This window comes from Ursus maritimus, unplaced genomic scaffold, assembly GCF_017311325.1.
Source record: "Ursus maritimus isolate PB19 unplaced genomic scaffold, ASM1731132v1 scaffold_2, whole genome shotgun sequence".
NCBI classification, from domain to species: Eukaryota; Metazoa; Chordata; class Mammalia; order Carnivora; family Ursidae; genus Ursus; species Ursus maritimus.
This window is the reverse complement of record NW_024424452.1, coordinates 94,393,442-94,415,870: the sequence shown is the minus strand read 5'-3', so window position 1 is coordinate 94,415,870 and position 22,429 is coordinate 94,393,442. Positions and strand designations below refer to the sequence as shown.

General features: G+C 47.1%; 1 protein-coding gene across 3 annotated transcripts; it reads left to right on the top strand.

The window, feature by feature from the left end:
- The first annotated feature begins 14 nt into the window (after positions 1 to 14).
- On the top strand, positions 15 to 22,429 carry TRAF3IP3 (TRAF3 interacting protein 3). Of its 3 annotated transcripts, XM_008701197.2 has the most exons (16): positions 18 to 235; positions 3,818 to 4,221; positions 5,861 to 6,005; positions 6,146 to 6,209; positions 6,457 to 6,481; positions 6,743 to 6,772; positions 6,866 to 6,961; positions 13,404 to 13,475; positions 15,658 to 15,798; positions 15,923 to 16,060; positions 17,141 to 17,276; positions 17,848 to 17,910; positions 19,362 to 19,421; positions 20,489 to 20,625; positions 21,440 to 21,553; positions 22,177 to 22,429. In XM_008701197.2, the coding sequence occupies exons 2-16, from the start codon at positions 3,877 to 3,879 to the stop codon at positions 22,267 to 22,269; spliced, it is 1,659 nt and encodes a 552-aa protein (XP_008699419.1). In that variant the 5' UTR covers positions 18 to 235; positions 3,818 to 3,876; the 3' UTR covers positions 22,270 to 22,429. The 3 variants fall into 3 exon arrangements, 2 of the variants coding, with proteins under 2 accessions (XP_008699420.1, XP_008699419.1); XM_008701198.2 differs by lacking the exon at positions 17,848 to 17,910 and having other exon boundaries at positions 15 to 235; XR_571184.2 differs by lacking the exon at positions 20,489 to 20,625 and having other exon boundaries at positions 19 to 235.

Below are 22,429 nucleotides of genomic sequence, written 5' to 3'. Positions count from 1 at the left end.
GAGAGGAACTGGGGTGAGCAAGCACTGTGGCTTTGTCTGTTTCCTGTTTCAGCAAGGCTGCTGTGCAAAAAGAAAGACAGTGCTAAGAAGGGAAATGCTAACGGGGCCCAGAGCCATGGATTGAGAGCTTGCACTTTACTCAGCTGCTGTCCTGCCCCATCTGAGACCAGAGCCACGGTCTGCCAAGAGCTGGAATGCTTTCCTGAGCTGTTTGGTTTGGAGCCTGGGACCCAAGGTAACTGAGGAGGAGGACGTTTTTGTGTCCAGTTTGGGGGCCTCCGACTCTGGGGTGGGGAAGATGATCTGTCATCTAAGCTTCCTTAGGCTCAAGGGGAAGACACAGAAGTAGATGGGTTAGTTTAAGAGTGTTCGGGGTGGGGTAAGCAAGAAAGCGTCCTGCGCTGGGTCCCAGAGGCACTAGCCATGGCCCAGGGGTCTAGCTTCGAACGCTCCTCTGCTCTGTCCATTAGAGTAGATTAGGAGTGAGTCAGGTCCCAGCTACCCAGGGATGGGCATGAAGTAAATGACTTTTGATGGTTGCCTTCACAGTAGGAGTCCCCAAAACAACAAGCTGCCTGTCCACAGCTTAGGTGTAGGCCCTTCTCTCGGCTACACTGGGAGCTCTGCACTGGACGGCCAGACCTATGCAGGAAGCCATCCACTGCACACACGGGCAGGAAGTAGGAGCAGACTTGGAAAGGTGGCGACTAACCACTGTCAGGTGAGGGCAGCACCCTGACCTCTCCTTGTGGCAGGATGCCCTAAGCCCATCTCACCTCCTCCCCAAGCTCCACATGGGGCCTGTCATGCTGCCAGATGCCAGAAGGCCTGGGCAGTGGTCCAGTGACCTCTCTTTGAACCACACAGAGACCAGTTCCCTTTTCGTTTGCAGCCCGTCCCTGTCAGTCAGCCATCCCACATGGCTTCTTGTGTTTAAGCAAATCACAACAGTCAAGACATCCCTGAAAGCTGCGTGTGAGTCCACTCAGCTGTGTGCACCGAATCCTTATGGGGGTGGGGTTGGGGGTCCGGAAATGCTGCCTTCTGTAAGGAGCCATCTGTACTGCGAGTCCCTGCTTGGGTAACAGGTCCCAGGGTCTGCCCCTTGGAAGCAGAGTGAGGCTGCCCCGCATGTCCGCAGCCTGGCAGAGTCCAGGGAGACCTTCTCTCAGGCTCCAGCTCCTCCCCCACAGTCCTTTCCTCCTCACGGCAGGAAGGTGGGAAGATTCTCCATAATCACAGGCTTTGCCTCCTCTACAAAGCCCTCAGATTACCTGGAGCCAAACAGGGAGGGGACCTGGCAGCCCATGTTTTAATGGTGGGATGCAGATAGGCTAGACACCGATTCTCCACCCCACCTCTTCTTTGCCTTTCTGCTGGGCCTAGTTGAGACGGCAGTTGTGTCCAGATCACAGAGAAGTCCTTTTTCCTCGTAGCCCACACCCAGAGGTCAGATGAACCAGAGGGGTAAATATGATTTCAACCCGAGGCTGCATCCCCTCCACATAGTAAATAGCACCCCTTCAAAGAGAAGAGGGTGGGGGACAGAAGGATGAGGAATTCTTGATCCTGGAGTGCTAGTCTAGCTGGAGGCCTTGGTCTTACAGCACCAAGGCTTTAAGAGCCAAGATCAGCAAGACCGGGGTAAGAATAATCCTAGCTCAGCATTGTAAAAAGCTAATGTTTATTGTGTGTTATGTGCCAGATGCTTGATGGGCATTTTTTCCTTTAATTCTTATAACCTTACAAGGGAGGTTGTGGTCCTCTTTTATTAATGAAAAAACTAAGACTTAGAGATGCTTAATAGCTTGTCCACAGCACAGAGGTAGTAGATGACAGAGTCAGGATATGAACCCATGCAGCCAGGAGCCAGGGCTCTCCCCCATCTAAGGCAGAATAGCCAGGGGCTATGGCTTAGGCTACTACAAGGGTAGATTCTGGACATGGAGCTCACCTGCACATAATCCTGAGTCTCCTCCATTCAGTCATTTATAACTCAACATGAATGGGCCTTCTGGATGCTGTTCTGTTTTTAAATAACAGAAGTGGCAGGTGGGATGTCAGGGAACCCTATAGAGTAGGAATGAGGAGAAAAGCCTAAAGAAAGGGGAGAGCTATTCAGGAATGTGATGAGAGCACAAGCATTGACAACCTCACAGTTCTGCTTGGGGTCTGCACTGCCCAAGAGCAGAGCATGCCCCTCCAAGCCTTGAGAGTCAGGCATTTGAGAGCATGACCTTGTAAGATGCCTCTCCTGGAGTGAGACTGCCCTACCCAAGAATGACCCCAGGGAATGAGTGGTATGACCAGAGACGGAATAAGAATCCTGCAGAGAATTCTGGACTGAGCCAGATGGGAAGCAAAGTTCCAATGAAAGGACGGAGAGGCTGCTACCTGTTGAGTCTGTTTGGCCTATAAATAAACTCAAGGGGCCAGAGCTGGTAATTGCCTGCTGGTCAGTGAAGCTGAGATGCCCTCTGACCTATCCAGAACTTGGTTCCCCAGGCAGTGAGTAATGACATCATGGGACAGAGAGGATAAGCAGAAGCTGGAAGGGGGAGTCCCTCTTCCTTCACCATCCAGTGGGCTTGACTCCAGTGATCAGTGGAAGCAGGGCACAGAATTTCCAGTGCTCAGAATCTGCTCAGCCAAGTCCAGCCCCAACTCAGCCAAGCTACCAGAGGGTTCTAAGAGAATAAACAAATTTGCAGAAGGTAGGTGAGGGAGAGTGAGAAAGAGAGAGAAGGGCAGAGAGAAGGAAGAAGAGGTTAGAGTTTGGGGTTCTGTGAATGGCAGGTAAGACTGTAAAGAGGCAACAAGTATGGCTTCTACACCAAGTCTGGTTTCCTGGGGACTTGCGGTGACTGTTTGCATTTGTTTCATTTTTGTTTATAATAACCTTATTGAGGTATCCTTCGTGTGGTTGCTGGTTTTGATGGTATGATCTCTGTTTGGGTTAAGGAGAGCAGACCTGGCAGCATTCTTAGCCCTAACAGGGAGGAGATTCTAAAACATGGAACCTTCAGCCTGGGGAGTTATTGAGCTGGAAGCTCTGAAATGGGTTTCTGTGAACACTGGGCAGATGGCAGGTACTCAGCCAATCCTGGTTTGAGTTGATGTGCTCCTGACAGTCAGAGCCCAGTCCTGGGCCAGGAGTGGATAGCAACGGACCAATGTCAGGACTCCATGACTGGAGGAGTTAGCAAGGTTTCCCTCCTAAACCATGCCCAGGACCAGGCTCAGAAGCTAGTTACTAAGGGCCAAGAAGACAGTAGTGGGTGGTGGTCACAGGACTGGACCCAATTTGGGGGGTCTGGTTATCCCTCCAGGCCTTGAAAAGAGTCACTCACCTGTTTTAGCATCAACTTGGGCCAAGAGAGCAGTGAAGATGCTGGCTTTCCGTTTAGATTGGAGAACAGGGAGCCAATTTACCTGGTTTTCTAGAAGTCTCTGGAAAATGAACATATCCCTATCTGCCATCTAAAAGGCTATATGCTCATGACAATTTTCATCAATTATTTCTCAGGTTTTCCTGACTTAGAGGCAGGGTGAGGTCAAGGAAGGTCAAGGAAGAAGTGCTAGTCAAAGAGATCTTTCCACTTTGCAGAGGAGGAAACATAGGCCAGAGGAAAACAAAAGTTAGTGTAGAGCCTGGACCCAGGAGTCCTGACTCCCCAGTTCAACACCATCACCTCGTCAGTTTTCAACCCACATGTATGAGACGCTGTGCTATTTCTGCCCCCTGGTCCAGGGAGATAGTCATTTTTCTGCCCATCTCCTGACCCCTCCCCTTCTCCTCCCTCTTGGCATTTGGCAGACCCAGGCAGCTATTCCAGGAACTGGAAGCCAAGCACAACAGGTGCTCAGGAGTTCATCATGATCAGCCCGGACCCCGGGCCTTCCCCTGGCTTGGCCCGGTGGGCTGAGAGCTATGAGGCCAAGTGTGAGCGCCGGCAGGAGACCCGTGAGAGCCGCCGCTGCCGCCCCAATGTGACCACTTGCCGCCAGGTGGGGAAGGCACTGAGGATCCAGCAGAGAGAGCAGCTCCAGAGAGCGCGACAACAGGAGTTGTTCAGGAGGAGGAACCTGGAGGTGGAGGAGAAAGGCAAGATCCAGAGCCCCAGGGCCAAGGAGCGAGGTCCTTCCAGGAGGCCAGGCCAGCCAACTGACCTCAAGGAACCCTTGTCTTGGGCCCACAGGATCTCTTCCACCCGGCAGCAGGTGGGTCATGTCAGGGGACACGCTGCTCTGGACAGGGGCAGGGGTACTATGCCACGTGGGTGGGCTCAGACTCACTAAAAAGCAATCTAAATTAAGTTCCTGCTTCCTCAGTAATATAGTTTCTCCCTTAGCCACTTACTCACTCAGAGATTTTTGTTGTTTGGGGCTTTTTTGTTTGCTCAGCTATTTTTTTGTTTGTTTGTTTGTTTTGCACTTGCTTTTAAGGAAGAACAAAGAATTTTAAACAATTCCATTGCTAATTCCTAGTTATCAGTTCATATTTGGGCAGTCTCTACATACATCATTCCACAGATATTTATGGAGTGCTTACTGTATGCCAGGTACACAGGCCCATCTTCTTGGTGCCCCCTCTCAGGAACACACACACACACAAAGCCCCCCCCCCTTCGTCTTCTGTGAGGCTGTTGCACCCACCTACCTTTTCTCTTTCACTCGGACCCTTCCATTTGTACTAAATTCATTCAGCGAAGGTTTTATCCGGTCCAGTAAGCTTTCCCTGGCTTCTCTAGGCCATCTCTGCTCTCTGTGGTCCTTAGGAGGTTATAAATCCTCTCAGATGGTGTAATGACACTTAGAGAACCCATCGTTCCAGCCTGGGAAGGAGCAGTGCTGGCAGGAATCAGGGTGTGCTGAGACGACCTAAGGCAGCAGACCAGCCGTGTCTTCCCACCCACGTTGTGAGCACGTTGACAGCAGGGACCGTCCGCTGTATTCCCTGGAAGTCTCTGGCCTCATACCCAGACTAGAAGTTCGGTCAGGGCTTCTTAACTAGAGGACCCGTCATCCACAGCAGAGGGTGCTGTTCAGAAAAACGATCCTTGAGCTCGATTGTGAAATAAAACTGGGTACTTTCTATGGCAAGAAGGTTTCTGAATGCTTTTTGTTTAAAAAATTTTTTTTAAGGAGAAAAAGAACAAAAACACATTTAACTAAAGAATTTCACCTAAGCCTATCGGTTATTGAAGTTTTACTGAGATCGAGTCAGTCTGCAGCATTGGCTGCCACAGGCATCCCCTAGCCTTTTGGTGTTCTGTTAACAACCGTAGAAGTTTTGAGTGTGTATGAAGAAAATGTAAACACAGAGCGGACTAGATTGTGACAACTGCTACTACACCCCTTCTTACACATCCCTGCTCTACTGCTCTTCACACAAAACCTCGGCAGCATTCCAGCCATCGCTGAGAGGGAGGAAGCTCCCTCTCGAATATGGAAGGGACCTGAGACCATCGACGTCACACAGACTAAAGATGCTTACAGGAGATGGAGACCTGGTAAAAAAGGCAGAGTCTGACCCCAGACGCCCTCACTCTCAGACCAGTTCTCTTGCCACATCACTATGCTGGCAGTGTAAGTGGCTGAAACCACACAAGGTAGACCAGGGATTCTAGAGAAAGTCAGGAGAGACAAGCCCAGCTCCCCCTTTGCCTGGCCTGGGGAGGACCATTCCCACCAGCCAGGAAGAGGGAGTGTGGAAGCAGGGAGAACTTTGTAGTTCTCAAGGTTTGAAAGGTTTACTTTGGTTTTCTGGACCGGAAATGTTATCACTGGTTCATCTTTCTGCAGTCAGCTGCAGAATCGCACTCTAACAGGCTTTCAGCATCCTCCACTTGCTTTCCAGGTGTCAGGGACCAGCTCTGAGGTCTTTCCAACCCAGAGTCACCCTCCCTCAGGCACGTGGAGGGATCTGGCTGACCGCCCCTCCCAGGCTGGGGAACTTTCACCAAAGGACTCTCCCACCAAAAAGCCACCCCGACACCACCGTGGTAAGAGCAGAGCCTCCCTCCCTCACTGGGGCTTGCAGAGAATCTTGCCAGCAGACTCAGCTTGCCGGCAGTGGGGAGTCCCTGTCCCTTCCCACTTCCTCCTCCATGGGTTCTGAATCACCTTATCCTCTATCGCTCAGGCACTCAGACAAAGGCAGAAGCAGCCCAGCCAACAATTAAGAATGATGCCAGTCAGCAAACCAAGTGAGTACCTTCCATGTTCCTGCCCCCCCATCCATTCCTCTCTTCTAAGCATTGCTTGAACCCTCACCCTGTCTGTGGAGAAGGAACACAAGGAACTTCCATATGCATGTCAATTGAGAGAAAGGAAGACCTGCCCCACCCTATTGGCTCTTCAGAAGAGCTCAGACAGGGAATTGACTCACCACCTCCCGATGGGCTCATTTCTCAGATCCATTGTCATTTCTGTTGTTATTTCTTCTCTTCCCAGTTGCGGAGTTGCCGTTCTAGATAAGGTAAGAAAATCCTCACTTTGAAGGGGTTGACTCAGATGGTATCTCAGCTCCCCCAAGCTCTGACATTCTGGAATTCCATGGTAAACACAGCTAGGATGGAGGGGCACCTCTTCCTGGACACAGACTCAGGGACCTGGAAGGATTCTGTCTGAGCCAAGGAAGAACATTCACTTGACACAAGCCAGTCCTGGCTCAGGTTCTGTGTTCCAGGATTTCAGGCGACCTAGAGTCTTCTTGAACACCTTTTTTCTTTCTCTCTAGGAAATCATCCAGCTTTCAGAGTACCTCAAAGTAAGTAATATGTGAACTCTCCCTTCAGCTCCTTCCCCCATCGACTCCATCCTCCTCCAGGTTAATCATACCTTCCTGCGTTTTGCCCCCCAGGAGGCCCTACAAAGGGAGCTGGTTCTAAAACAGAAAATGGTGATTCTCCAAGACCTACTGTCCACTCTGATAAGGGCCTCGGACAGCTCTTGGAAGGTAAGGGAATGAAATCTTTGTTGGAACAAAGCTCATGGGCTTCTATTCTTCTTTCCATACTATTCCAGCAAGAGAAGAGGTTTTCTCACTACTGAAGAGGTGAGGTAGGAAGTGCTAAGACCTAGAGGTCAGATGTGTCACAGTAAATATAAGGGAAAGCTCAGCTAAATCCAGAGTCATTTGCTGGGGTCGTGCTACTCCACACCCAGGGAAGACCCAGAACCAAAACTGGCAAGAACTCCCATTTCTCCATTTGTTGGAAGAAGAGAAGGAAGATCCCAATACATTTGCTATTACTGACTGTGGTAAACGTCAACTTTTTTTGTACGGGATTCACTCCAATATTAACTGTAAGCCATCATACTCCTACTATTCAGCTTAGACATCAATGAACAAGTGAGAAGAGATTTTAGAGATCATGTAGTCTAAGTTTTCTCATTTCACCAGTGAGGAAACTGAGTGTCAGAGAGGTCAAGTGACTTGCCCAAAGTCACATTGCTAGTTAGAGGCAGAACTGGAACTAAAATTCAGACCTCTTTATTTTAGTCCATTCGTTCCACAAGTATTCATAGATCATGTTCTCTGTACTGAGCACTGGAAATCATGACATTAATTAGTCAGGGTTCCTGCTTTTAGAGAGCTTGTGGTTTCATCAGGGAGACAGATGCCTAAACAATGCAGAGACCGGAGAAATGAAATAAGAGAAATGTTTTCAGGATATAATAGTACACAAGACGGAGGGAATGACTCTAGAGAAGAGAACAACAGGGAAATATTTATAGTTACATAAGTATTTTCCAGACTAATGTAGAAGCAGGAACTATATTCTAGGCTGGGGGTACAGCACAGGTAAAGACCTAGAGGTGTGATATAGTCTAATGCAGTGGGTTTGCAACCTTTCAATCTCAGGACTGCTTTATACTCTTTAAAAAGTTTATTGAAAACCCCAAAGAACTTTTTATATTTACCATATTAGGATTTACCATATTAGAAACAAAAACAGGAATCTTAAAATGTGTATACATTTTAAAATAACAATGGTAAACTCATTACACATGAACCTAAATCACCTATTTTTATGAAAAATAAGTATATTTTTCCAAAAACAGGGAGGGATGTAGCATAGTTTTACACTTTGGCAAATCTTTTCAAAGTCTGAGGAGAAGACTGCTAGATTCTCCCATTTCCACCCGCTGTAATACGTTGTTTTGGTGGAAGCATGGGAAGGAAAATCCGGCCTCAAACAGATACGTAGCTGGGAAAGGAAAGACCTCATAGAACTTGTGAAAGGTTCTCAGGGACTCTTCGAGGACCCCACAGTGGAACCCCCTAGACTATGCTATTCAGGGAGCTACGCCACTCGAGCATAAAGCACCGGTACAAAGAGAACGCACAACCTCGCAGGCCTCCATGAACATCTTACCCTGCAGCACAGATGGCTTGTATGTGGACAGAGAGATGGGCTGCGAGGGTGTGGAACAAACAGAGAAGTTTACAGTGATGTAAGAGAGACTTCCCCAGCTCAGTCCTCCTTCCTCACGCGTCATTGTTCTGGGATTAATGTCTATGTTCAGGGCTCGTGATTGTCAAGGAAGTCGTTTTCATCAGCAGAGCCGGAGCCTGGGACAGACAGCTGTGCGTGCCAGGTGGTTTCCGGTGCTGAACTAATTTGAGATCATCTCACTCATTTATTCGAGAGACATTTGATAAGTTCCAACTATGTGCTGAGCCCCGTGCCACAGGGACAAAAAGAAGTAGGGCTCTTGCTCTTGAGGAGCTCACATATCAGCCAAAAGAGAGAAGCGTGTAGTAAATAACCCCCATGCGATGTGATAAAGCCGTAACAGTGGTTTCTAAAACAGGACGCGGAGGAAAGAGAAGGAAAGTTATTCTGCCTGAAGTGGAACAGAGTAGGCTCCAAAGGAAAGGGACCACTTGAGCTGGGTCTGGAAGGAGGCATCGTTTACCCGTTACAGCGGTAGGAATGGTGATGGGGAAGAAAAAAAAAACAGAAAGGAAAGGGTGTTTAAGGTAAAGGAATCAGAATGATCATAGGCCTCTGTGTAATAAGCCATTGGGCATAGCGGAGTGTGGCTGAAACGAAGGGATCGTGGCAGACGAGTTCCAAAGACAAGACCAGGAAGGGCTTCGGGCAGGTCTCTGGAATTATGAAGCTTAAACTTTTCCCGTTGGACAGGGGATCTCAAACTTAAACGATGCAGAGACTCTTTCCTAAATGAAAGGTGTATGTATCGCAGATCCACGAGAATACATGCTACCCCTAGTTTGAGAAACCCTGCTCCAGGCATTCGGCAGGGAAGCAATGGGAGGACACGGTTTTCGGGTTTAAAGGCGTGTACTCAGCAGTGTTGGGCTCATCCTCACCAGGAGTCGTGCTCACGACGGCAGCATACACGCTAAAACAGTTGCGCAAGTGAGCCCAAAAGGATCAGATCTGTGTTTTGAAATGTTCTCTGACAACAATGAGGACCATGGCTCCGGGTGGTGTGGAAGTGGCCAAAGCCGTGGTAACTTATATCCCAGCTAAGGCGCACTCAGAACACAAGTCATGGCAGGCTTGGCAGGAACGGGAAACATTTCCAAGGTCACCTCTGGCGGCAGTTTCACTCCCCAATGGGCACACAAGCCGAAGTTCCTCTGGTTGTGGTTTCCTCCCTCCCTTCTTCCCACCCCTCCCTATACTCACCCTTCTTTTCTTCCTCCTCCCCACCAACCCCCCAGTTTCCTGTTTTTCACAAAAATAGATTTTTCATTAAGAGTTCTTGCTTCCCCCAAAACAAATTAATCCAACCCTCCACCCCTGCCATGGAAGCCTCAACTTCAATGGAAGGACAGCCCCAGACTGTGGTATTGGGAAAACTAACTGGAAGAATGTGACCAAAACGGGGACTGATATTCAGCCCAGTTCAGGCCTTCATTTTTTCCATTTGGCCCCTATGATTCGAATCTCAAAGTTCACATGCAGGGGAGCTCACCACAAACTCTGCAAGAACCCCAAGAATGAGCTCCCTCCATTGCCTCCCCCTTAAAGCTGACTCTGGGCCTATTGGAGGTGATGGGCCTAGGGCACTGCCGACACTCCAGAGCTGGGTCCAACCTTCAGAACAGAAACAATTCGGGCAGAAGAGAAAGCAAGCTGTCAGTGTTGGGCAATACAAAACAGGAGCAGGGCACACTTGGGTTTTAAGTTCTGCAAAGTGGAAACGAGATCTTGAGATGACAGCACAGCAGGGGATTGGCTGCGAGCCCTAGGCAAGCTCTGCTAGAACAGAGATGAACTGTGGGCTGGCGCTTCTGCGGTGAGGTGGTAGTGTTTCTGGAGAACAGATCAGAGCCTGGGGAAAGCCAAGCAGAAGCAGGAGCTGAAGCCCTCAGACCAGCACCAGGTGTGTATGGCCTCCGTCTTGCTCCCTTTTCCAACCGGGGGTACTGTGCTCTCTGAGCCCTGGGCTCTCGGGGGACAATTCCCCAAAAAAACGTCCACAGTTGGCCTGTAAAGAGTCTTTCTTTCCACATACTTACCACAGGGCTTTATGGGGGAGGGGCAGGGACGGGGTGGGGGGGAGCTGGGGCTCAGACCAAGAAACTGCATGCCCCATTTGCAACAACTCGGCTACGACTGTCTTCCCTGCCTCAGGGAGTCTGGGAAGGTGGAGCTATGGGCAAGAGATTTTTTCAAGCCCCAGCCTTGGGTGGTCCTTCAACCCCACTGCAGGGGCTCACCTGAACTGTCTTCTATTCCATCGTCAATGGAAAAGTAATCTGGGGTATGGCTAAGATACAAAAAAACAGTTGAGAGAGGCAAAATATTAGATTAAAACCATAGTAAGGAAAAGAGAGGAGCCACCCAAAAAGGGTAGGAGACGGGGGAAAAATGTAGTGAGATGGCTTTGGGCATGACTGTTTTCTTCTCGAAGTACAGCAAGATAAACCTTTAAACTCAGTGGGTTTGATTACATTCTGCCATAGCAAGAGTTTAGGCACAAGGACAATGCAGAGATCTGAACCAGGAAATGGGGGTACAGGAGTTGATTTCGGGACCCGTGGATTGACAGTGAACAGGCCACTCAGGGGAATGCAGCCCTTCTATCAGTTAGGCCAGAATAGTGAAAGTCTTTGTCCATCTCTTTTATCTGTCCCTAAGCCCTGTGGCTCCTGGAGATGCAAAATCCTGGACTCTCAGCTCTCACATGAGACATTATGAAAAGCATTAATAGCAGGAGGCACTTTGAAAAATTATTTTTGGCAAAGCTTTTTGCTTTTGCAAAGCCCAGCTGAGTAATACAGGAAGCAGAAAGGGTGGGGGCGCCCCCTGGCTCCTAGGGTTAGAAGAATCAGCCAAACAAGATCAAAACAGGAGCTGTGAGATACCACTTCCTGCCTCCCCCAGGTGCCCTGAAACTCACTGAAGGGGACAGACCTCAAAACAGAGTCCCCTCCTTTGCACCAAGCCATTGTAGACCAGAAACATGATGAGGGTTCCAAACACCCAAGCCGCCTGACTGAGAGGGGATATGGCATCTCAGGCGGTAAGGAAGGGAGAGAAATGTCATTTCTAAACCTGGCAAGTGTCTTACAGGGCCTGGTTGGAAAAAGTCAGAGAAAGAATATGAAAATCGGTTCTTGCTAGAGACCCACGGCCTTTCCTCTGGGAAATTGGCTCTCATCGATGGCACCCTCCCCTCTCCCCAGCCCCCTCATACACACAATCTTAAGTCAGACTCAGGGCTGGAAGAACAAAACCCTGCCCTGGGAAAAAGGGAGACCACTACAGGTGGAGGAAAGAACAAAGCAGCAAGGAGGTTGTTAGCTACTCAGCTGAAAGACTGAAAAACTGAGAAACAGATAAAGCTCTAACAGTCTGCCTTTCTCCACCTTCACTCTTAAGATTAGCGTCTCTCTTGGAATGTCCAAAATGGCATGAAACCGACCCTGCTTATGAAGACATAGAACATGGCTTTCTGGGAAGCCCTTTTACCACCACCACCACTCCCCACATACACACACTCTGCCTTAATATCTCTCCTCCATTTCCTGCTTTCTTGAAGAATTTCTCATCTTTTTTTAAAAAAGATTATTTATTGATTTATTTATGTGAGAGAGAGCACTTATGAAAGAGAGTGTGAGCAGGAGGAGGAGGAAGGGCAGAGGGAGAAGCAGACTCCCCACTAAGCAGGGAGCCAGATGCAGGGCTCAATCCCAGGACCCTGAGATCGTGACCTGAGCCGAAGGCAGATGCTCAACCAACTGAGCCACCCAGGTGCCCCACTCTCATCGAGTCCAGTGTGTGTGTGTGTGTGTGTGTGTGTGTGCACGCACGCGAGTGCGTGCATGTGTGTGTGTGTGCTGGGGGAATGCCTGCGGGAGGCGAGGAGGGGAGGTATTAGTTTGTTAGGGCTGTGCCATAACAAAATACCATGGTCTAGGCGGCTGAACCAACAGAAATTTCTTTTCTCACAATTCTGGAAGCTTCAAGTCTAAAATCAAGGCATTAAACAGGGTTGGTTTCTCCTGAGGCCTCTCTCCTTGGCTTGCAGATGGCTATCTTCTCCTGTGTCTTCACATGGTGTTCTGTTCTCTTCTTGTGAGGACACCAGTCATATTGGATTAGAGCCCACCCTAACGACATCATTTTAACTTATCTCTTTTTTTTAAGAATGGGAAAGAGAGAGCGAGGGGGAGGAGAAGGGCAGAAAGAGGGAGACAGAGAATCTCAGGCTGACTCTATGCTGAGTAGGCAACCTGACTCGGGGCTTGATCCCACAACCCCAAGATCATGACCTGAGCCAAAATCAAGAGCCAGACACTCAACAGACTGAGCCACCCAGGTGCCCCTTAACTTAATTATCTCTTTAAGGACCTTATCTCCAAATACAGTCACATTCTGAGGTGCTGGGAGTTGGGATGTTAACATATAAATTTGGTGGGGAGGCCTTGGAGGGGGAGGACAGAATTCAGCCCATGACAGGGGGTAAGGAAGGGAATGTGGGGACTCCTTTAGTCTTACTGGCCTATACTTTAGAATAAAGGTTCATATACAAGACTGAGAGAAGGTGAGGAATATAGAAGTGCCTAGACAGACAAGGGAGAGTGGTAAGGAGGAAAGAAAAAGAGAGAAGATTTCCTTCAAGTAAACTCCTACAATGATATCCTGAACCACCGGATAGAGAACCTCAAGGTACAGAGAGGACTTGGGGCCAGTCTGATTCCTCCTTCTCCTGAGCCAGAGAAAGAAGAAAAGATCCTCTTCTACTCAAACATCCTTTGTCATCTTTCCTCCTCCCTACCTCCTGAAAGAGTTCATTTCCACAAACATTGCTTGAGCACAGACCATGTTCCAGGCAGTAAGCTGGAAAAACAGAAGAAAACTCTGCATGCTATATTTTGGCCCAAACTCATTAACTCATCCCATTTGCTCTAGGGCCAGCTTAACGAAGACATATTGAAGGGCAAACTGAGATCTTTAGAAAACCAGCTGCACACCTGCACCCAGGTAAGCATTCTGGAAGACACTTCCAGCCCAGGAATCTAGAATTAAAGGAGAATGCTTGAACCTCTATCCTACTCTCTAGAAATGACATCTGATAGAGATGAATGCACCCATTCCTACTCACTCAGTTCTTGCTTTGCCATTTTCATTTTGGTCCCCAACCCACCCTCTTCTCCTTTTTTCCTCATGTTCTTCCCTTCGCATCCTGAGAAGGAACCCCAGCATCAAGTACTTTGCCAGGCCCAGGGGAACCTTAGGAATACCTGGAAGTGTAGGGAGAGGCCCTAGGTAGAGTCTCACCAGATAGACCTTCATAGGTCCCAATCTTTGAACACATAAATTGGATATTATAATAAAAACTTGCAAAATGATTTCCATTCCGTGGGCAACTTTAGCCTAGTAGCAATCCCTGGGGGAAAGTAAAAGGCTACGACTCTTGGCTTTTTTATGGCATTGTTATCCGTCTTCACTAAACTCTCGATTGGCCTGATCTTGGATTACAAGAGATAGAAAGAAATCAGCTTCACACTTGAAAAGTGGTGGATTTCTGACAAGTGGTGAGATGTCGGATAAAAGAATGAGGTGAAGCATGTAGAGTTCGGGAGGTAAGGTAGACCTGGCTGCACGGTTGGGGTCTTATGGGGAACAGAGTTTATATACAGGTTTGCTGATCCACAACTTTTATTTTTTCAGTATGGCCTGTTTTGTCAGACTCTTATGAACTAAATAATGCCAACCATGCTCATAAAATACTGACATGTACTCTGGAATGCCAGTCTGTTCATTTTCAATGGGGGGTAAAGCTGGCCAGCATGAGTAAGTCCCCTAACTGGGATATACCCATGTATGACCTCAGCCAGCCTGGATCTGGCTTCTAAAGAAAATTCCAAGAACATAAGACCCACTCACTCACATTTAAATCCAAATTTTCAGATGATTCCAAAGCTAAATGGAAATGATTTCATATTGATCCTTATTCAGTGGGATAACCCAGAGTTGACAGTAAAAGTTGCCTGACTTCCCCAGAATCACAGGGCAAAAAGACGAAAGGGATAGGGAAGGGAAGACCCTAAGTGAATTTGCAAAGCTGCTCTTTTCTTAACTCCTGAAGCCAAGACAATCTTTTTAATGCAAATGTATTAATTTGAAAACATTGACAGTACTAGGGATTGCTCAGATCTCTGAAGCTACAAATATTAAAAAAAAAAAAAAAGCATGCTTTCTACCTTGAAGGAGTTTACAATCCCATAAGGGACACAGATGAGTCAATAGAGTGGGAAGATAGAGACTTACAGAGGCTACTATGTGAACACTAAGAAAAGCTACCTTTCTGGGGGATAGGGGTGATTGGTCAAGATTTATCCGAATTTACATGATCCTTGGACTGAACCTTGACCATGAGTAGAAGTTAACCAGGTGAAAAGGGTAGGTGAGGATCCGCTAGGCAGAAGCTATGTGGAAAAAGGCAAAGGCCAAAATGCACAATGCTTAGGGCATCTGCAAGCAGCTCAGTGTGAGTGGAAGCAGCATCGAATCAAAGTTTGAGCTTATAAGTAGGAGCCATGCCAAGGAATTTGTACCCAATCCTTAGTCACCGAGAGATTTAAACGGGGAGTGACATGATCAGATTTACAACCCTCTAGCTTCAAGGCTTGAAGATAGAGAAAATATTGCATTGACCCATATAATAGTATTATTGGAGTCTGAACTAAGGAAGTGACAGGAAGTATGGAGAAGAGACAGATATGAGTCGTTAAAGAGGTTGATTTGACAATGCTCGATGAACAACTGATCAGTGGGAGAAAGTGAGAGAAATCAAGGATGACTCCCTGGTCTCAGGCTTGGGAGACTGAGTGGGTGATGATGCTGGTCACTGAGGTAAGAAGCCCAGGAGAAAGGAGCAGGTTGAGAAAGATGACTTGGCTTTGGAAATGTTGAATTTGAAGTGCCCTTGGAAGGCCTGGGGGAGGGCCAACATGGCTAGAGCACTGTGTTAACCCCGCTTACCTCCCTCATCACCTGGGACCCTCTCCTTGCCCACCTCGAGCCTGGAAGACAGTCCACCAGATTACTGGTATCTCTGCTCTGGGAGCAAGGAGCAAATTCTTTTCCTTTCTGTATCCCAGCTCGGGGATTGGCACACAGAAGCTCAATATGTGTCTGTTGAATTGCACCAAATTTACAGAAATACTCCCCTTGGGGAATGAAAAAGGTGTTACTGGAGATGGAAGACCAGAAAAACAGCTATGAGCAGAAGGCCAAGGAGTCACTGCAGAAAGTGCTGGAGGAGAAAATGAGCGCAGAGCAGCAACTGCAGAGCACACAGGTGCAGGGATGCTGCGTAATCCTTGGGGCTGGGACCCTGGGGTGGCTCTGGGCAGCATGGGAGCCAGCTGCACAACTCCGTGGAACCCCCAAGGCACCCTCCTCTTGTCTGAACACCCCCTCAGCGGTCCCTGGCTCTGGCCGAGCAGAAGTGTGAAGAGTGGAGGAGCCAGTACGAAGCTCTGAAGGAGGCCTGGAGGAACCTGGGGACCCAGCACAGAGAGCTGGAGAGCCAACTCCATGTGCTTCAGTCCAAACTGCAGGTACCAGGCCCTGGGGTGGTGAGAAAAGGCTTGTGGGATGGGGGCAGTGACAGCAGTGAGGAGAGAAGCTGCCACTGGGTGGGGGTTCCAAAGGCAGCCTGAGAGCATCTGGCTTTTAGTTCCTCACTCACTGCCCACTTTGTACCTGACTTGCTGTTTGGGCCCTGAAATCTAATTCATCAGCCTACTGTCATACTCCAACGACTCTCCGCACCCCAATCCAGCAGAGCATTCAGCTCAGAAACGCCCACTACTGGCACAGAACAAGCCTCACTAACTTACTTAGAGGTTGAGTATTGACTAACATCGTGCCAAGGTGATTTTTAAGCAATTATAGACCCTTGGCATTCTCAAGGGTTCCATCATTTCCAATCGGTGTTACCTTGTCAAAGTTAACTAATCTCCTAAGCCTCAGGTTTCTCATCTCCAAAAGGATGCTAATAGTAGTATCTACATCATAGGATTGTTGTAGGATTGCGGTAATCTATTACAAAGCAGTAGCAAAATTCCCTCAGGGCACAGAGAAGCCTCCATACATATTAGCTATTTCTCATCATAGATTTTATTTACTTGGTTTGAAATTTTGAGGACCCACACCAAAAATTTACCTTTATCATTTTACTGAAGCAGGCACCTGAGAAACCAAATTAGTAAGACGGGGGTGTGTGAGTCTTATCAAAGGAGTGAACCCAGCTGGCCAAGACCCAATACCCTACAGCCACATCTCTCATGAAGGCCTTTTTCTTTTGAACCTTAATTTTTTGAGAAAAATGACCCTACCAAAGGAAAAAAAAATTGACAGTGTTAGAACGAGAAGTAAAGACAATGTGAAGACACCTTAAAAAGTGATGATTTGGTATTCTTTCATTTGGGCCTGACTCAAATGAGTTCCTTGTGAAATATCAAAAAGTCTGATCCAATGTGAGGAATAGAACAGAGGGAAGAAACAAAAAAATCCCAGTTTCCATTTCCCTAATACTCCTTCTGTCTCTGAAATTCTAGTTTTCCTCTTCCATGGGATCTGTTTCCAATCTCTGTCCCAGCACTGACCTGCTTCTGTGTCGGGCCCCCTCCTTACAGGGAGCAGACAGTAGAGACCTACAGATGAACCAGGCTCTGCGACTTCTGGAGAATGAGCACCAGGAACTGCAGGCCAAGATTGAACACCTGCAGGGGGACAGAGACCTGTACAGCTCGGATACCCAGCACCTACAAGGTACTGTTCTCGGAGGCCTCTGGCTGAGCGAGCTCCAGAAAGGAGGCCAGGTGGAGGAGAAGGTCTCAGTCCTTGGTTGGCTTTGTGATTTCATTTTACCTTGAGGGAAAGGCAGGGCTGTTTTAATCATGGAAGCCTGAAGATGAATTGTGCTGCGCTAGTGGGTCTGGTAGTATTGGCCGGCTTTTCCAGCCAGTCCCTCGGAGCCAGGTCACGGCAGTTCCACTTCAGTCACCCGTGCAAGGCTGCATTTCTAATTTGGAAGGGAAAGGTCAGTTGAAACACAAGGCCCAGTGAAGGTCCCATCACTGCCTCTGTGTCAGCTGAGACGATAAAATCACGGGCAAATGCAACTCTTGATTCAACCTGATGTTGTTGAGGCCGATGACATCCCAGGTCCTTGGGATCTGGTTTACCTCTCCAGATCGGGGACGAGTAGAAGAGGAACCTCCACTTGGCACACATCAGAGGCCATAGACAAGACAGCACCTACGACTAACTCCCCTTCTCGGGTGTCGGGTTCATTAAGTCTTAGGTTCATCTATTTCGGTTTGCATTATTTCATTTTCAGATCAACTAAAGAGGTCAGAGGAGGAGAAACTGGCCCTGGTGGCCAAAGTACAGCAGCTGCAGAGTAAGTTCCCTTTCCAGATTCTCAAAGTACAACAGCTGGCTCTTTGGTGTTCCTGGGGCTCCTGCCCCGCAAAAGGCATGCAAAGGAGGGGCCTGAAGCCCAGTCTTTGACATATCCTACCTCTGTGCGTTTTCAGACCTTCTTGGAAAGTGAGGTCATTTAACAGCTCTTCACAAGTTAATATTGGCTTGCTTTTTTTTCCTTTTCTACTTTTCTCCTTCCGTGCCAATGATAACCACCCAAATTTTCCCCAGAATTGCCATTTCCCCCAGATTTTCAGATTTTAAAAAACGCTGGGTTTTCTAAGGCAATTATTTTATATATTGACATTCATTACATAATGAGTATGTTCTATAGACTTCTGTCATTAGGAATGGTTCAGAAAAATCAGCTCACACTACATGTGCTTTAGTCCACTTCAAAACTACCTGTTGGGGCCAAACAGGAAAAGGGACTTTTCAGAAAAAAGGAAGCAATGGCCAAAAAGCTGGAGAACCTGATTCGATTAATAGCTCTATTAATCACCTTAACCTCTGACACCCCAACAGAGAAGTTCCATGCAATGAATATTAAGGGTAAGGCAGCCCAGCAGATGCCGAGCACCTATAGGGCAGGAGCTGAATGGGCAAGGAGTCACTTCAAAAATCATGCCTTTATGTATTCCCCTACCAAGTGCCAGGCACTTCAGACACACACACTGAGGATACAGTGCCGAACAGAAGTGACACAGCTCCTTCCCTAATGAAGCTTACATTCTAAGTAAGCTCCACAATAAAGTATGGAGCTTTTATGAACAATTAAGTATGTGTCAGGTAGTAATAACTGCCATGGAGAAAAATAAAGCAGGTTAAAGGGGAACAGTTGCTATTTCATACAGGGTCATCTGGGGAAGTCTTTCTTCTAAGGTAACAGTTAAGCAGAGGCTGAAAGGTAAAGACATGGTAGGAAGAGATAAGAGGATGATGTATTCATTCACAAAATACCACACACTGGGTGACTTAAAAAACAGAAATTTATTTTGTTCTGGAGGCTACAAGTCCAAGATCAAGGTGTCGGCAGGGCTGATTTCTTCTGAGGGTTTTGAGGAAAGGATGTGTTCCAGGCCACTTTCCTTGGCTTGTAGATGGCCTTCTTCTCCCTGTTTCTTCAGATGTCTTCTAACTAGTTCTGTGTTGAAATTTCTCCTTATAAGGACACCAGTCATATGAGATTAGGGCCCGCTCTAACATCCCAAAATACTTGATTACCTCTGTAAAGAACCTATCTCCAAATAAGGTCACATTCTGAGGTACTAGGGGTTAGGAAGTCCTATGAGTTTGCGGGGGAAGGACACAATTCAACCAATAACAAGACGGGAACATCTTGAATAATTAAGGTTTGAAGCAAAGTTCTGAAAAGACAGTTTGCAGTAGATATGCTAGTTTAGACAAGTTCTTTGTGTTTTCCCACAGGTCTGCTCCAGAATCAATCCTTACAGCTTCAAGAACAGGAGAAACTCTTAACAAAGAAAGGTCAGCAAATTTACTTCCACAAATTCTAAGCTAGTCGTCTTTCCTTGCCTGTCTAGAGGCAGGGGATGGACTACATGAACTCTTGGAGTCCCATGCAGTTCTAGGAGTCTGTTAGGTCAGGGATCCAGGGGAGCTTTTTAAGGACTGAGAACACTTTAACCAGTTAGTGCCTATCCTGAGAGGTATATAAACTGTGAAAAGAATTTCTACTCTCTCTGAAAACATATGTCTGTGTTGAACATTTCAATAAATTGATTTTGAACTCAGGGTTTAATGTCAATTTTTATACTTGACTTTCCAAGTCACATCCAATTCCCCAAGTCCACACCATGTTGCATGCAACAACCACCTCACTGCTAGCCCTCAAGAGTCTGCTGCCTTAGCTCCCTTAGAAGAATTCATCATGTGTGTGGGGTTAGAGGGGGGAAGTTCCTCACTTATGCAGTCCATGTGGTCTTTTCTCATCACAATCACCATGTAAAAGATAAGGCAGAAATTATGATACCCACATAGTATGGGTAAGAAAATGAAAGTCTGTGGTCATAAGAATTAAGGACACAGCTAGGACAACAATCCAGAATTTCTGACTCCTAGTTCAGTGCTCTCTTCACCAAGACTAAGACTGCCATGTGGCTCAGAAGCCATCTCTAACCACAGGAAGATGAATTCTAGGAGAGGACGGCCATTCTCATGTCTGAAATGAGGCCAGAAGGGAGAAGGGGTTAGTTATATTGAAGCATCCAGCAAACCTACTAGAAATACCACAAAAGAAAATGGATTAGTAAGTATTCTCTAGAAATATCTGCCACTAAACAGGACTAGGGATACAAAGAAAAGTAAGATGCCAACCTTGCCCTCAAGGGGCTCAAAGTCCAGCTCCGTGTCAAGACTGAGCAGGGTCCCAATGGGAGGAAGTGAGAGAATTCTACTCTATGCAGTCTCATCAGGGACAGGTCCTCCCTTGTTCCCTCTCCTCCCTTCCCCTCACTCCAGGCTTCTCTCAGTGATAGGGCCCTCCCTCAGAGGTGTGGACCTCACCATCACTGAGAATTTGGCTGCTTTTTTAGATCAGGCTTTGCCTGTGTGGAGCCCAAAGCCCTCCCATAATGAAGTGGAACCTGAGGGTACAGGGAAGGAGAAAGAATGGGATTTCAGAGACCAGCTGCAAAAGAAGACTTTGCAGCTCCAGGCCAAGGAAAAGGAGGTGAGACGGTGACCTCAAGATAGTGAGGGGATCATCCCACAATGGTAGGGAAAACTGCTGGGAGGCAGCCAGAGAGCAAAGATTTCAAAGTTTAAATCATGACTGGATGCCAGCAGGTATTCATCTGCCTTTATAAAATGTCTTTGCTTTTGGGATGATTTGTCAATCTTTCCCCTTCTTCATTTATACCAACTGCTATTCAAGGTTTTATTAAATAGTTACCTTTTGTAAAGTCAACCTAAACTCAAACACATTTAATAAACATATTTACCCCTCAAACTTTGTCCTAGAGTTATCTTAAAACTTTATATATATATATATATATATATATATATATATATATATATAGTGTCTTTTAAATAACAGAACTCTTTCCGTCTACCGACTTGGAAACATACATATCCCCAGAAGCATTCACATGCAACTCAACTAGGTCCTGGTGAAGACGCTACACTAAGATCACTCCCAGGTCTTTTGTGCTAAAGAACTTCATTTTTTGAAGTTTACAAAGCATTTGTAAATGCCCCCATTTACAAAGCACTTGCACATACACAATCACATGAGAGCACTGACATGTATAATATGTAATATTATAATATACATTATAATCAATCATTTAAATGAACACATTCCAGAGAAACTAGATGAGACAGTCAAAAGGCAAACTGAACTTCTGAGAAAAGCTGGGAAGAGAGGATGGTGGTAAAAATTCCAAGCAAATGAAGGGGTAATTCACATGGGGCCCTTGCTCTGACCTGGGCTCTGTCCCAGAAGGAACTGGTGGTGATGACGTTGGTGGTATTCTCCCCCCCAGTGCAGAGAACTGCATTCGGAGTTAGACAACCTCAGTGATGAGTATCTCTCCTGCCTGCGTAAGCTGCAGCACTGTCGAGAAGAGCTGAACCAGAGCCATGAGCCGCCTCCCAGAGTAAGAGGGTCTATCCTCCCTTATCGCCCTGGATGATGGTGGGACGGTTCCTCCTTTGGCCAGATCTTGCAGATAGAGTTTATCAGCCTGTGCCAACATCTGGCCAGACTGTTCCATTCAACTTGGTTTATATACTTGACAGCATAGCCAGTGTCAGCAAACACTGGCTCATGCATGCAAGCCTAATTTTTATGGAACTCTTGAGCCTGAAGGGAAAGACTTACTATTAGCTAAAGCATGAAGTGGTACTCTTTTAGCCTATTATGAGCTAGTGGCAAGAGTGATGAGAGTAAAAGTACTAAGGGATATGAACAGAGAATAATATAACTTTGCTGAGTTATTTTCCATCCTTGATTATTCTTATCAGTATTTAAGTATCTGGCCCATGCTGGGTATGGTTCCCTGAGCTAGTAATCCTGGCTTAGGAGCCAGTGACCAGCAGTAAAGTGGTTTTATCCCAAGGAAGGGACCAAGTAAGAGAGACAGTGATATAAAAAGCTTGTTCTCTTCTACTGACCCAAGGTTTTCCACTGGGCTAGGAGGGGAAGAAGGAAGATTATTTTTGCCTGTACCTTCTCCAAACAACCCATGGCCTCTTTCTCTCCCCCACCCCCTCCTCACAGAGGCAATGTGGGCGATGGCTCTCGATGCTGATGGTAATGATTGCTATAGCACTGGCGGTGTTCCTGGCCAACAAGGACAGCCTGATGATCTGAATCACTTGTGGCAGCTGCTTGGGTGAAAATCTGAAGCAAGAAATTCAATAAAAAACTCAGAAGGTTAACATACTTTAAAGTGTGGGTTTCTCCACCTGAGATTTCTGACTTTGTTATTATTTTTTTAACCTACTGTAAAATAAACAAACTTCACCTAATA

Excerpts from the sequence above, each read along its gene's own strand:
- TRAF3IP3 (XM_008701197.2), top strand. The coding sequence starts at position 3,877 with ATGATCAGCCCGGACCCCGGGCCTTCCCCTGGCTTGGCCCGGTGGGCT. Across the intron at positions 13,476-15,657 it reads AGCTGCACACCTGCACCCAG|AAATACTCCCCTTGGGGAAT; the intron begins GTAAGCATTCTG and ends CCAAATTTACAG. Across the intron at positions 16,061-17,140 it reads TGCTTCAGTCCAAACTGCAG|GGAGCAGACAGTAGAGACCT; the intron begins GTACCAGGCCCT and ends CCCTCCTTACAG.